This window comes from Hyaena hyaena, unplaced genomic scaffold, assembly GCF_003009895.1.
Source record: "Hyaena hyaena isolate Hyena2069 unplaced genomic scaffold, ASM300989v1 scaffold_441, whole genome shotgun sequence".
Taxonomy (NCBI): Eukaryota; Metazoa; Chordata; class Mammalia; order Carnivora; family Hyaenidae; genus Hyaena; species Hyaena hyaena.
The window spans coordinates 561,306-576,135 of NW_024081074.1; the positions used below are offsets into that span (position 1 = coordinate 561,306).

Here is a 14,830-nt window from a genome sequence, read left to right on the forward strand (position 1 = left end):
TTTATAACAGGCTTTAATGCAGGGCCCTATAAATGACCAAATTCTTCATTTATATTATATATTTATGGCTTTACAGGAGTTGTCTTTTCATACAAACTTTAAGAAATATATATGCTGCTCTCAGAGACAAACTATATTTTAGGGGTTCATATATTTTATGTTATTCTCTTTTACCAAGTCTGGGAAATTTTTGCTATTCATTTTTCAAATACTTTTTTCTGTTTCATTCTCTTTCTTTTCCTTTGAATTGTAATTAAATATATGTAAGTCTCCTTGATATCGTCCCTCAGATCCCTGAGGATCTGTTCATATTTCTTTTTTTTTTTTTCCTTCTCTGTTCTTTAGACTGGATAATTTCTATTGATCTATCTTTAGATTTACTGATCTTTCTCTTATCTGCCACAATTCTGTTATACCCACATAACAATTTTTTTTAACTTCAGTTGTTACATTTTTTAGTTTGTACCTGGTTCTTTTTATGGTTTCTATTTCTCTGCCAAGATTTCCTATTCACTCATTCACTAGGAGCATGGAGTCCTTTATGTGCTTAAGCGGTGATGGTAGTTTTAAAACCTTTTCTGCTGAATCCATTATATGGGTCATCTTGGGGTCAGTTCCCATTTGACTGTCTTTTTTTAATGTTTTTATTTTATTTTTGAGAAAGAGAGGAAGAGAGACAGTGCAAGTAGGGGAGGAGCAGAGAGAGAGGGAGACACAGAATCTGAAGCAGGCTCCAGGCTCTGAGCCGTCGGCACAGAGCCTAATGCAGGGCTCAAACTCATGGACCGCGAGATCATGACCTGAGTTGGAGATCATGACCTGCTTCACTGGGGGCACCCAGGCGCCCCAACTGCCTTTCCTGTTAAGAATGGTCATGTTATTCTGTTTCCTCACACATCTAGTGAGGACTGTTATTTCCTCATAATTCTGTTACTTTTGGGTCATGTCCTGGACACTGAGGATAATATGTTTAGAGACTAGAATCTTACCTTCTTTCAAAGAGCATTGAGGTTTGTTCTGACAGACAGTTAGCTTGGCCGGATTCAAATTCCATCTCCCTGTGGTGAACAGCAGGTAGAATCCGTGTTCAGGTATTTTAGCCTTTGCTGGGATTCCTGGAGTCGGCCCCACACATGTGTAGATCAGGGGCCAACCGGAGATTTAGGAAGATTTTGTACACAAAATTGAGAACTCCTCTTCCCTGGTTCTCTTCATTCCAGGATTTCCCTTCTCACTTTCAACTGCTGTGTTAGCCCAAACTCTGTCCTCTGGTTGTTTGGGTTTCTACCCCAGTTTTAGCTGCTTTTGTGACACCAACCTGGCAACTATTCTAATATAGTTCTATTGGTAGTGCTCCCATGGTTAATCCTCAGTGGCCACCACAACTTCCAAGATGGCAGACATGTATAAACCATGTCCAAACGAGATGCATTGTGGGTTCTTCAGAAAACCCTCTTAGCACTTTCATACGGTGCTGTTCTCTCTAACTGGGGCTGACACTCTCTGTGATCCTTTGAGATGCCTTATCAAATCTAGCCTCTTGTTGAACATAGAACAGCCTATTAGCACTGGGGTCTTCTGGAATGATGGGCTGCCTGCTTGTGTGGGATTGCATCAAGATGCCTGACTCCCAACTTCTTCCAAGGCATCCTCTTAGTCAACAGGAAGCCCACCCGTGCTCTACCCACCAAGTACAGCTCCTGGCTCCTGACTGTTCTCTGTCCATCATGGATAGCTATAATTCTCTAGGAGGAAGCAGATGCTAGTCTTTTGTTCATGGAGTTCCCTAACTTGTGACTCTGAGGCATACAAGTCAAGCACTCTCAAGAACTCTGTCATTGGGCCCATTCCAGTACCCTGGGTGGGGGCCGATGGGCTTCTGGGGCTCAGCATGCCTCAGGTAGGGAGTGAGATAGATCTCATCTCTGGCAGAGAGCCCCATCCCTATAAACAGTTCTTCTGGGGTCCCCCCAGCTCCCTGTCACTTGGAGGGAGTAGAGATGGGCCAGAGATCTCTCTACTCCTATGAAGTCCCTTCTAGAAATCACCTTTCAAATTTTTCTTCTGTGCAACAGATGGCATGGCAACTGGACAGTTCTGCCATCTTTGATAAAATCTACAAGAACATATCTCTTTAGAATGTTGAATATTATCATCTGTTTGTCCTGGGCTCTGGGGTCTTAGATTCCAAGACAAAGTAAATGCCCAGTCCATATCTGGCCATGCATTCAATCAGTGTTTGTTTTTCACATTTTTATTTAAATTCCACTTAGTTAACTGAAGTTACAGTGTAATATTAATTTCAGGCGTAGAGTTCAGTGATTCATCACTTACATACAACAGCCAGTTCTCATCACAAGTGCCCTCCTTAATCCCCTTCCTCGTTAGCCCAGCCCCGGCCACCTCCTCTCCAGGAACTCTGTTTGTTCTCTATAGTTAAGAGTCTGTTTTCTGGTTTGCCTCTCTTTTTTTTTTTTTAACCCCCTCCCCCCCCCATTTATAATTGATTTGTTTCTTAAATTCCACATATGAATGAAGTCACATGGTGTTTGTCTTTGACTGACTTCTTTCACTTAGCCTCTTACTCTCTAGCTCCATCCACGTTGTTGCAAATGACAATAAGTGTGTAAGTACCTGCTCAGGGCCAAGTCTTGGCCTGGAAGCTGGAGATGCAGAGGTGAGGGTAACACGTCACTGTCCTTTGGGAGCTTACCCTTTAGTTGGGGAGCGTGGGAGAAGCCAGAGACCTGCCGTGAGTGCTTGTGCTAAGATAGGGGTCCAGTGGGGGCACCAAGGACTGGTCATAATGCCCTCCAGGGCCAGATGGGGCAGGAAGGAGGAGGCACCTTCACCAGATGGTGAGAGACAGGGAGACGGTGACCAGGGTCACAGAGTCCTGAAACAGCTAAGGGGCTGGAATTCCAAGTGGTTTGTCACAGCTGGAGCATGGAGTTTGAATTCAGTTCTAAGAGCAGTAGGGAACAGTTTTAAGAAAGAAAAGAATGGGGCTCCTGAGTGTCTCAATCTATTAAACATCTGACTTTAGCTCAGGTCCCGAGCTCCGTGGTTTGTGAGTTCAAGCTCTACGTGGGGCTCTGCACGGACATCATGGAGCTGCTTTATGTCCTCTGTCTCCCTCTCTCTCTGCCCCTCCTGCACACATACCTGTGTGCAGGCTCTCTCTCACACACACACACACTCTCTCTCTCTCTCTCAAATAAATAAACATTTAAAAAGATGATAGAGGCTTGAGTCAGCAGGAAGGACCCAAGAGCCCCCCTCCCCCAGAGAAGGCAGAGAGGAGAGGCTCGTGAGCCTGTAGGAATAACTGGTCAGGAGGGAGTTGAGGGATTCTCCCTAAGGGAGTCTTCTCTCCTCTCTGCAGTGGGAGGGGAATGTGGGGGGGATTCCAGAGGAGGGGCGTGGGCCTCAAGGTGAGGGAGAAGGTTGGGGAAAGGAGCAGTTCTAGTTGCGCTGGGGCTGGGTGGGTTGGGCTGGGCCCCTGAGGGCAGGGCTGTGACCTGCAGCTACACACCCCAGCTGGAGGGCCAGGGTCTTCCAAGCAAGAGTGGGTGAGGGAAGGGGCAAAGGCCCGAAGGATGACGGAGGAAATGAGGTCGACGGGGAGTGGCCAGTGGGAGTGCCTAGAGCTTTGGAAAGACATTGGAGGTGGCACAGCCCCAGGAGATGGGGGTCCAGGTGGGCCGGGGGTGTGGCAGGGAGTCCAGCAAAGACAAATGGAGGTGAAGAGACTGCAGGTCGCCATGCAGATAAGACCCCCCCCCCCCAGGGGCACAGAAGGACCTGTGCCCAGGCAGCTGTGTTTCCCCCTCTCACCCCCTCACCCAGAGCCAGTGGTGCGTGTCTTTCAGGGATGAGATCTACTGTCAGATCTGCAAGCAGCTGTCGGAGAACTTCAAAATGAGCAGCCTGGCCCGGGGCTGGATCCTGCTCAGCCTTTGCCTGGGCTGCTTCCCACCCTCTGAGAGGCTCATGAAGGTGGGGAGGACCCAGGGCAGGGGCTGAGGGGGGGCAGGTTGCAGCCGGAGCACGGGGAGCATAGGTTGGCTTGGGGCTCTGGGGCGGGTCCAGAAATCCCGGCCCCTGGGCCGGTTCTCTGCTCCTGCAGGCTGGCGTGGGCAGCAGTGCCTTCTAGGCCTCTGTTTCCCCATCTGTAAAAGAGGACGCTGGACCTGGCTCCTTCCAGCCCTTCTTCAAGGTCTGCAGGGCCACCCCACTGGGCTCAGGCACCAGAAAGGCTCTACTGCGGACACAGTGAGCTGGTACAAGAAACATGCACTGAAAAGACAAAGGTGTTCAGGGAGAGGCAGCGGGACCAGCTGCAGTATCTCCCTCTAGTCCTTAGAACTAAATGTGGAGCTGGGGGTTGCCAGTGCTCCCAAGTGTTAGAAGCCCCAGACCTCGCTATTTAATATCCCTTTTGGTTCTGGTTGTAAAAGTAGTATGCAGGAAATGCAGAAAGTCTAGTACACAGGAAATGCAGAAAGTCTAGTATGCAGGAAATGCAGAAAGTCTAAAAAGAAAACAAGAGTCCTCTCCACATCCAGAGGTAACTTCTGTAGATGCTGGCCACTGTACCGTACAGCGTCGAAGGTGTGATCACACAGGAAACAATCTCACCTCCTCTCGCATCCCGTCAGGGACAGCAGGAGGCGTGGGCACTGGCCCGTCTGTCCTCAGCACCAGGGCCACGCCTGACACCAGCCGCCTCTTCCAGTCTTTTTGTAAGACAAAACAATCTCCAACACATTTTATCAAACATGTTTTAAATAATGACTCTCCTACATATTTTGCTTACCTCCGTAATTGTCTTCTCAGGGTGCGAACTTTTCCCAAATGCCACCTTTAATGTCATCTATCGATAGCCATCCCAGAGAGTATTAAGCTCTCAGATGGACATTCAGGGCCCATCTTCCAGTGGTTCATCACCATACACACGTTAAAACATAGGTATAAAGATAGGTTCAAATTACTGGGTCAAAAAGTATGCACATTTTTATACTACACACTATTTAAAACATATTGAAATGTGCCAGTTTACACTCCTTCTCATGGTGTGTGAGAGCACCCATCCCAACACCGAATATTATTATTTTATTTTTTCCAGATTTATTGAAGTATAATTGACATATAACATTGTCTAAATGTAAGGTGTATATGCAGCGATTTTATATAGGAATATATTGCAAAAGTATTACCAGTAAGTGTAGTGAACACATTCATCATCTCACTTAGTTACAATTAGTATTATGATTATTAGAATCTGTCTGGGCAGGAAGTAGAAAATAGCCCCCATTCTAAGCATCTTCCTCCTCTTCCCTTCCTCGCCCACCAGTATCTGCTGAACTTCATCAGTAAAGGGCCGGCTGGCTACGGGCCCTTCTGTGAGGAACGCCTGAGACGCACCTATGCCAACGGGGTGCGCACAGAGCCCCCTGCCTGGCTGGAGCTACAGGTAGGGGCCGGCAGGGGCGGGAACCATCAGTGGGGGGGTGGGCAGCCCCCGTAGTTCCTCCAGCACCTGCCAGCAGCAAGAGTGTCCTCTGGGCCCCTCCATCTCTCCTGGTACCTTCTGTGCCTGTGCTCCCTGAGGGTCACGCCTGGGCTCAGCTTTCCCAGGCATGGCTCAGGCTTCAGAAGTGCCCTCCCCACATCTTTAGGCACCTACTAGCTAAAGGGAAAAATAACTTTTAGCCTTACGGTGTGAATGACTGCTAACTGGGTAAAGTATTCCCCCTCCCAAGGACATGTGCATTTTATTAAGAAGGCAGTGATCATTCCAAGGTGGGCATCCTTGGTGGCACTGGTATTTGCATCATCTGTGACTTCTTGCAGTGTTCTGAGGAAGAGTCACTGAGACACAAGCAGGATTCAGGGGGCCCATGGGTCCCGGAAGACACTCTTTCCATGCCTGCGGTGCCCTATACCAGGGGCCACCTCCTGCCCCACCCCTTCCCATTCTCACCCTGCCACCCAAGTCCATGGCCCTCCTCTTCTCCCTCATCTACCTGCTCAGTGCCTTGCACGTGAACTTGCAGGAGCTTTGTGGGTGTGCTCACACCCTGTCGTGCACAGCAAGGAACGCTTCCACGGACCCAAAATGTCTCAGAGTTCAGGACTCCCAGATTTCCAAGAGCTCTTCTGACCTTCTGTGATTCGGAGTCACTCAACCTCACCAAAGTTCAGGGTTCTCATGTTAAAATGGGACCTTCTGGTTCAGGCTGCCCTCCATAGACCACTGAGGCAGACTTGGAGAAGCACACAAACCAGTGACCACACCGTGGATAACACTGTCCCTGCCCCGGCCGGGTCTGTCGTCGGTTCAGCGGCCAGCATCTTTGTTCACTCTGTGCAGAGCCGGGTGGGGCTTCAGCTGGACTCAGGAACACAGGGACGGGCAGACGGGGTCTTTGGGGGGGTACAAACCCCCAGGGAGGAGCAGGCGGGGCCTTGGGGAGGGGGTGTGTGTTTGCTTGGCCTCCAGGACCGAGGGCCAGAGTCTTCATCTGTCCCCAGGCAGTCAAGTCCAAGAAGCACATCCCAATCCACGTCATCCTGGTGACCGGAGAGAACCTGATTGTCATGGTCGACTCCGCCTCCACCTCACGGGAAGTCTGCCTGCACATCGCCCAGAGTCAGGGCCTCAGCGACCACCTGGGCTTCTGTCTCCAGGTTGCTGTGTACAACAAGGTACTGCCCCGTCCATCCCCCCCTCCTCAGACACCCAGGCCTGCGCGAGACCTCCTACCATGTCACCCTGGCCCCTCCTGCCCCTACCAGATGCCACACGCACACACGCACACTCCTGCCTCAGCATTCACATACTCAGTCCAGTGCCTGTACCTTGGGCCCAGTGTCACACACACACCTCATAGGTCCCCTGCCACCGCTGAGCAGCCCCTGTGTAGACCAGGCACTCATGCGTCCTACTCCAGGCCCCCTTGTACAGAGAGCTGCAGACTCCTGTGCCCAGAATCAGAGGGTCACACCAGCACCCTCCCACCTGGACCTCATACCGTCTCCCGCCAGACGCTCTCGCACCCACACCCACAGCCTCTGACTCAGACATACTCAGGCCAACCAACCAATCCAACCAGCTAGCCCCAGCTCACCAGCCTGTGGCCTCCATCACTGCCTGCTCTGGGAGGGGGCCAGGAGGGAAGGCGTGTTTCAGAGTGAAGGGCAGGCCATGCCCCCTCATGCACAAGGGGGCGGGCCCAGCACACCCCTCCACCTGCATCCTGAGGGTGGGTGTCCCCACGAGGCCTGGCACACAGCAGTCGCTAACCCCCCTGCCCTGACTCTGGCCTCAGTTCTGGTCCCTGGGCAGCGGGCGTGACCACGTGATGGATGCAGTGGCCCAGTGTGAGCAGCTGGCCCGGGAGAGGGGAGAGAATGAGCGCCAGTCGCCCTGGCGCATCTACTTCCGGAAGGAGTTCTTCACCCCCTGGCACAACTCCCAGGAAGACTCCATCAGTACCCAGCTCATTTACCGCCAAGTCCTGCATGGGGTCTGGTCTGGCGAGTACAGCTTCGAGAAGGTGAGGGGACAACACAACCACCTGGGCCCCGTGACAGACCCATGGGACAGCCTGGGGAAGCAGCATGCTCCAGGGTTTGGGCTGTGGCCGTCCAGGAGCACCGTGGAAGAGTGTGGGGGTACAGAGAGGCAGGAGGCAGAGGCCAGGTACAGGTTCTTGGGGAGCAGGTCCCCGGGCCCCTCTGCTGGACGTGCAGCCGACCCTTCCCAGCCTGGCCCCCATTTCCTCCTCCCATGGACCACGGTTTGCTCAGGCCTCTGGGCTCCTTTGCACCAGCAGCGGGAGGGAAGGCCTTCCATCAGCCTCGGGCCCTCCTGGCTTCACCACAGCAGCTGTTTGTGGGTCCTGGTGACAGGACTTTGGAACGTGACGTCACCTCTGAGGCTCAGGCCCTCTGGAAGGGCAGAGAGGAGCCCATTCCTGGAATGGGAATCCAGGGAGGGGACTCATGCACCTGGCACTCAGACCTTCCTGTGCCTGAGTCCGGAGGACACTGCTCTGGGGCCTGCAGCAACCCTGGAGGTCTGCCTGCCATGGAGCAGTGGGCAAGGAGAGGCAGGGCCAGGACAGACGGGCCCTGGAGATGCAGGCTGTTGGGTGGTTCTGCACGGTTTGGTCTCCCGGGTACCGTAGGGCCCTGGGAGCAGGGAACCTCGCCCGGCACTGGGCCGCGCTGGTGCCTTACACAGGATCCTGCCCAAATGAATCCTTGCGGAGGCTCCATGGGTGCGGCCACTGGTCGCCCTTGACAAGTGAGCACATGGCCTTGCCCACAGGTAACCCTACTCAGACAGCAGTGTTAGGGTCCCCCCAGTCCTCAGAGCTCCCACCGCCCACACTCACTGTCTGCCTGAGGGTTGGGAGAGTGGCACAGGGGTCGCGCTTGTCCTCGGGCAGAGGGCCTGCAGGGCTCAGGCTAAGGCTGCTGGGAAGTTACAGCTGCCAGCAGGAAGGACCGCATCCTCCTGGGGCCTGGCTGGCACACTGTGGTTCCAGTGTGCTGGGAAGGGACAGGTCCTTCCTGACACAGGTGACAGGACAGCTGGCCGCTCACACTCCTGGTTCTCACCTGGATGTTTGCCATCTCCAATGTGCTGGGGCAAGAGCTGGGGCATCGTGGGGGCACAGCAGGGGGATCGTGGGGGCATGGTGGGGGGATGGGGCCCTCGCACTTCCCCGCCCACCCCTGTGTTCATCCCCGGGGCTGCAGGAGGAGGAGCTGGTGGAGCTGCTGGCCCAGCACTGCTACGTGCAGCTGGGCGCCTCGATGCGGAGTGAGGCCGTCCAGGAGCTGCTGCCCAGCTGCATTCCCTCCAAGCTGTACAAGACCAAGCCACCAGAGAAGTGGGTCAGCCTGGTCACCGCCGCCCACACCAAGGTCAGCCTCTACGGAGCACCACACTCGGGCTGGGCAGCTGGGGGGCCATAGGCCTGTATAGGGACAGAGGCCTGGAGAACGGGGGACTTTGACTCACCAGTGAGGCGGCGGTGTCTCTCGAGGTTGAAATAACCTTGTCGAATAGGTTATTTCACAGTCACAGACCCCACCACCCCTGCCCCTGTGTTCTTCCAGTTAGCCCCCCAGGGGAGCCGAGGAGGCTCACGTCCCTGCTCATCTCTACATCAGCATCTGGCGGGGCCCAGCCTTCTGGCACAAGTGGCCGTCTGCAGCTGTCCCCCCCAGGCCACACCCCTGCCCTGGTGCAGGCTGTGTGCAGCAGGGAGGGCTGCATCTCCTACCCCGGCCCCTGGGCCTGCACCATGTGGGCGTGGCTCTTCCTGGGGGCTCACACCTCCACCTCCCCCACAGCACATAGGAGCACCCACACCCATGCGGGTTTTCACTCTCCCTGAGCATCACCCCACGAGGGGACAACAAAGACCATCTGACTCACAGTCCCCCTGCCAACCCCCCCCCAACAGGGACAGTCCTCCCAAACCTGCCCCCATCAGAGCCTCCTTCCTTTCAGGGTGCCGAGCTGGGCGGCGTGGCCTGAGGTGCTGGGCACCACTCGCTGCCTGCCTGCTGCTGCCGCTGCTGCAGGAGAGCTGGGGTGGGGGGCAGTTGCCCTTTGGTTAGTTCCTGCATCCCCTCAATTATCCCTGTGGCACTACAGATCAAAGAGGGGTGGGACAGGGAATGGGGAAGGAGACCGCACCACACCTGCTTCCTGGGAGCTGACATCCCGGTGGCAGGAATGCAGCCCCTGTGAGTGGTTCAGGCAGCAGGGGCCCCCCAAGTTCAGAGAAAGGAGGTAAGGATGGCCAAGCCACAGGAAGGGGGGCAGGCCTCCATTAGGCTCATGGACAAGGGTCCGGTGCACCTGTGGTTTGGGAAGTGCAGCTTGCCCTGTCCTGAGCTTAAGGAGTCACGGTGCAAAGCTGTTCAGGCTCTGACAGGTCCTGCAATAGAGAGGCCTGATTGCTTTACCCAGCATTTCCCAGACATATTTGACAACAGAGCCTAAACAAAGGTTCAGCATCTCTTGGAAACAGTTCTTGGTGATAGGAATTTGGGGAAGCAAAGCCCACTTGGGGTTTTTTGGTGTTTCCCAGCCTGAGTGAATGTGTTTACAGGAGAGAGATCATGGGCTTTTTAGGGCTCATATGAGAGAGGGACCAGCGGCTCACATGAACCCAAGTGAACATGAGTAACAAGTGGCTTTGTAATTTAGGAAGGGAAAGTTAGGGTAAAGATAAAGAATTAGGAGGGGCGCTTGGGGGGCTCGGTTGGGCATCTGACTTTGGCTCAGGTCATGATCTCACAGTCTGTGAGTTTGAGCCCTGTGTTTGGCTCTGTGCTGACAGCTCAGAGCCTGGAGCCTGCTTGGGATTCTGTGTCTCTCTTTCTGCCCCTCCCCGCTCTTGAAAATAAACAAACATTAACAACAACAACAAAAAACCGAGAAGAATTAGGAAATGTTACCCAACCACTTTTTTCTGAAGTAAACATAGTTACACTGACTTTTTTCATTAAACCACTTAAAACATGTACACTACAAAATACATTAGAAAATACAGACATGTACCAATAATTTATCAATGAGATCATTGCTCTTAGCATTATGGGATGGATCCTTCCAGACTGCATTCATGAGTATACAACTGAGAAATGAGTATGATTAGAGAGAATCAATATACCTTTACAAAAATACACGTAGGATGGCATCATATGGCAACATTCAGCCTGTTCCTTCACTTAACCACATAGCCTGTGGCCATACTTCCATGTCACAAAACACTAATCTTCATGTTCTTTTTTTTTCCTTTTTTTCTCTTTATGTTCATTTTTAATGGCTGCCTAGTACTGCAGTAATGAATTATAATTTACGGATTCCTGTCAATGAATGTTAAGGTCATTCCCCATTTTTCACTATTATATTTTTACAGAAGTCATTTTTTTTTAAAGTTTATTTATTTTGGGAGAGAGAGCAGGTGCACATGTGAGTGGGGGAGGGGCAGAGAGAGAGAGAGAGAGAGAGAGAGAGAGAAAGAATACCAAGCAGGCTTTGTGCTGTCAGCGTGTCTGATGCAGGGCTCGATCCCATGAACTGGGATCATGACGGGAATGGAAATCAAGAGTTGGACACCTAACGCACTGAGCCACCCAGGCGCCCCACCTCCATTTTCCACTATTAAAACCATGACGTGAGCCACTTTGTAGACCCAGCTTACATGTACTTGCTGGGTATTCGCCAGGATAATTCCTAAGCAGGGGGTCTCGGAGTGGTGGACATTCTAAAGTCCTCGACAGTGTTGCATGCTGCTGGATGGCCCTTCAGATCCAAGACGTCCCTTGACATCCCACAGTCCAGGTGTATGAATGTCACCCAACCACTGTTTTAAACCAGCAATAAGAGAAATAACATCTTATCCAACCAACAGTAAAAAGAAAGTTCAGCTGGACGCTATAGCCAGCTACGGACACAGAACAGTGGCGACAGGAAGAGGGGAGGGGTAGGGTGGAGAAGAAATCAAAAAGAGGGAGGAAGGACTGGGGGCAGGTTGAGATGAAGGCCCCTGGGAGGTGGCTCCCGAATAGGCGGAAGAGCCCCAGAGAAGACAGCCAGGGAGAGGTACCAGGGACGGGGAGACCCACACCAGGACAGGCCCCTCGGGCCCCTCAGGCACATGTTGGTGGAAGCATGCCCAAGCATGCGTGTGTGGACAGGCCTGCCTCATGGCCTTCCATGACTGACCTACAGCCCTCTGGCACCCTGATGCTGAAGTGGGGCAGGGCTGAGCCTTTCTCCCTTCTCAAAACCACCCGTGAAAGGCCCTCCGTCAGGGCAGGTGACACAGGGCTGCGCCAGCCTCCCTGAGCCCCCGCCCCCAGCAGCCTTCACCAGCTTCACAGAACAGTCCAGCAAATGAGCACCGTGAGCACTAAGCCACCAGTTTGCCAAGGGGAAGCCAGGGTTGCGTGCGTGAGAGTTGAGTGACCAAGGTGACCCGCTGTGCCCACCCCTGCAGGCACAGCACACCCAGAAGCAGGAGCAGCCGCTGGCCGTGCAGGAGCAGGTGGTGGAGGCCGCCCGCCTGCAGTGGCCGATGCTCTTTTCCCGGCTCTTTGAGGTCACCACGCTCTCTGGTAATGGGATCTGATGGGAGGAAGGGGTGCAGGCAGAGCCCCCCACCCGGGGCAAGCCTAAGCTTCTTACTCCCTGTCCTCCCCCTCCAGGCCCCCGACTGCCCAGGACTCAGCTGATCTTGGCTGTTAACTGGAAAGGGATGTACTTCATGGACCAGAAGGAGAAGATGCTCCTAGAACTCTCTTTTCCAGAGATCATGAGTCTGATCACCAACAGGTGGGTATCCCAAGGGAAGAGGCCCCAAACCTCTTTCCTCACAACCTTAGTCCTTGGGGGCTCTGGGAAAGATGGGGGGAGAGGGAAGCACATTGTCCCTGGGCCCCCAGGGATGAGGACGGGCATGTGCTGCATGTTGGCCACTGGACTGGGGACCCCACCCTGTCCTGCCACAGGACCAGTACTGCCCCACTAAGTACTGCGTCTGTGAATAAGGTCTTGTTCTCTCGAGCTTCTCTCTAAAGCCCAGATCCACCTGGAAAGGGGCACAGAAGCCTACAGCCTTTGGGGCGTGCATTCAGTTACAGGCCTTGCCTTCTCGTGGGGGAGAACCAGGCACACGGTGGGTGCGGCCGTCTGAGAGAGGAAGTGAGGGCCCGAGGCTGGGGTGTGGCAGAGTGGCCGTGCAGGCCAGGGTGGGCCTCAGACACCCCCCCATCATGACTCTGCGTGGCTCTGTCTTCTGAGAATGCCTTCCAGCCCCTTGGGAAGGCTGCCTGTGCCCCTCCAGAGCCCCCTTGGTTAAAGCCTACCTCAAGATGCCGTGACCGTCATAATCACTACCAGAGTGTGCGGGGTGCACAGAGGCCACCACCTCTCAGGCTGAGCGTGTGTCCCCATGGCGTCACCCGCTCTGCAGATGAATACAGTAAGACACAGGAGGCTGAGTAGCGGGCCCAAGCCCACCAAGACTGCCCCATCTCAACTCCAGCGCTCTTTGCCATGTCCCTGTGGTGGCCCTGCGCACCAGCCACCTCACTACCTGCCCAGAGTTGAGTCCACAGCCTCGTTGCCTTTGAAGCCCAAGGGGCACTGAGCTCTGGCCGTCATTTGGCCCCTGCACACAGTGGTGCCTGGATGTGGGCTGACCTTGGCTCAGATCTTGGTCCCGGTCAAGTCATGTGTAGTGCAGCACCCTCTCTGAGGCTGCTGAGGGGCTGGAGTGGGAAGGGCTGAAGAGGCCAGCAGTCATGTCATGCCTTTTGTCCCCCCAGGGAGGCCCAGGGTGGGCAGAGGCTGTTACTGTCCACGCTGCACCAAGAGGAGTATGAATTCATGTCCCCCAGCAGTGTGGCTGTCGCCGAGCTGGTGGCCATGTTCCTGGAGGGCTTGAAGGAGAGGTCCGTGTTCACCATGGCCCTGCAGGACAGGAAGGCCACAGGTGCCCAGCCAGGCGGGGATCAGGGTGTGGCGAGGGGCTGATGCTGTGGTCAGGGGGAAGGTGGCCAGCTCACCCCCACGTCTCAGCAGCCATCCGGCAGGGCTCTGGGAGGGACCTGAGCAGAGAGAGGGAACAAGGGCTACAGAGCACAGTGGGGGGCAGCTTTGGTCAAAGCCCTCCCTTCTACAACGCGAGGGGCTTGCAGAGGTGGTCTCTAACCCCCCAGGGGGGAAGCTACTTGAGGACTGGCTGCTGTAGGAAGCTCAGGGAAGGGTCCACGTCCTCCCCCCTGCAAAGAACAGGCAGGCCACCGGTCTAACCTTTCAGCACCCCACAGCCACCCTGTTATCCCACTCATAGCCCGAATCAGAGGCTCAGACAAGGGCAGCAGCCTGTCCAGGGTCGCAGCTCAGGAGTGGGGGACTGAGCCCTGGTGACCTTCCCTGCAAGCCAGCGGTCTGGCAAGAGCTGAACATGCCCGGGAGTTAGGAGGGAGTGGGGGTTCCCTGGGATGGAGAGGAGGGGGCCGTGCATTGGATCTCACAGCAGGAAGAAATGTCCGCCCGGAAACCTTATGCCAGTTGCCTGTTCCAGAGGGAGGGATTATCATGTCCTCACTAAGGGGGAAACAGGCTCAGGGGGCCTCATGGCACTCAGGGCCGATCCCCTCAGGGTAGCTTGGGCCCAGCGCTCTGCCAAAGAAGACAGACCCTGAAATGCCAGCCCGGCCTCTGGTCTCTGTGTGGCCCTTGGTGAGTGGTGGCTCTTCTTCCCCTGTGTGCGGCCTGGCATTGCAGATGATGCCACCATCCTGCCCTTCAAGAAGGGGGACTTGCTGATCCTGACAATGAAGAAGGGGCTGTTGGCTTCTGAGAACTGGACCCTGGCCCAGAACGACAGGACGGGCAAGACAGGCCTGGTGCCCACAGCCTGCCTTTACTCCATCCCAACGGTCACCAAGCCCTCGGCACAGCTGCTGGTAACTCACACGCCCGTCTGTCCTCAGCCCAGGCCCGGGAGGCACATGGGGAGGTGACCTGGCTGCTAGCTCAGGGTCCTGTAACCCCCTTGCAGAGAGGCAGGAGGGCCACCTGGCGTCAGGTCCGCTCTGCCAGCCTCCGTGGTGTCCACGACGCTGGCACGGCACTTGGCCTTTCATAGATGTTCCCACTGCAGTGCATCCTGGGAACAAACCCATCCCCCCCCCCAGTACAGCCTCACTTAAATCTGACCCAGCCAAGGGGGCCCAGGCCTCCCTACTCCCAGGTACCACCCACCCCAGCCCCCCGGAGAGGCAG

General features: G+C 54.6%; 1 protein-coding gene across 1 annotated transcript in view; it reads left to right on the forward strand.

Moving 5' to 3' along the window:
* Positions 1-14,830, forward strand: part of MYO7B (myosin VIIB) — a 77,473-nt gene that overhangs the window by 54,996 nt on the left and 7,647 nt on the right. Inside the window, exons 26-34 of the mRNA XM_039253171.1 lie at positions 3,873-3,999; positions 5,357-5,476; positions 6,538-6,711; positions 7,335-7,562; positions 8,773-8,940; positions 12,036-12,153; positions 12,244-12,370; positions 13,366-13,532; positions 14,330-14,511. Coding sequence (XP_039109102.1) covers positions 3,873-3,999; positions 5,357-5,476; positions 6,538-6,711; positions 7,335-7,562; positions 8,773-8,940; positions 12,036-12,153; positions 12,244-12,370; positions 13,366-13,532; positions 14,330-14,511 — 1,411 coding nt within the window. The remainder of the gene's footprint in view (positions 1-3,872; positions 4,000-5,356; positions 5,477-6,537; positions 6,712-7,334; positions 7,563-8,772; positions 8,941-12,035; positions 12,154-12,243; positions 12,371-13,365; positions 13,533-14,329; positions 14,512-14,830) is intronic.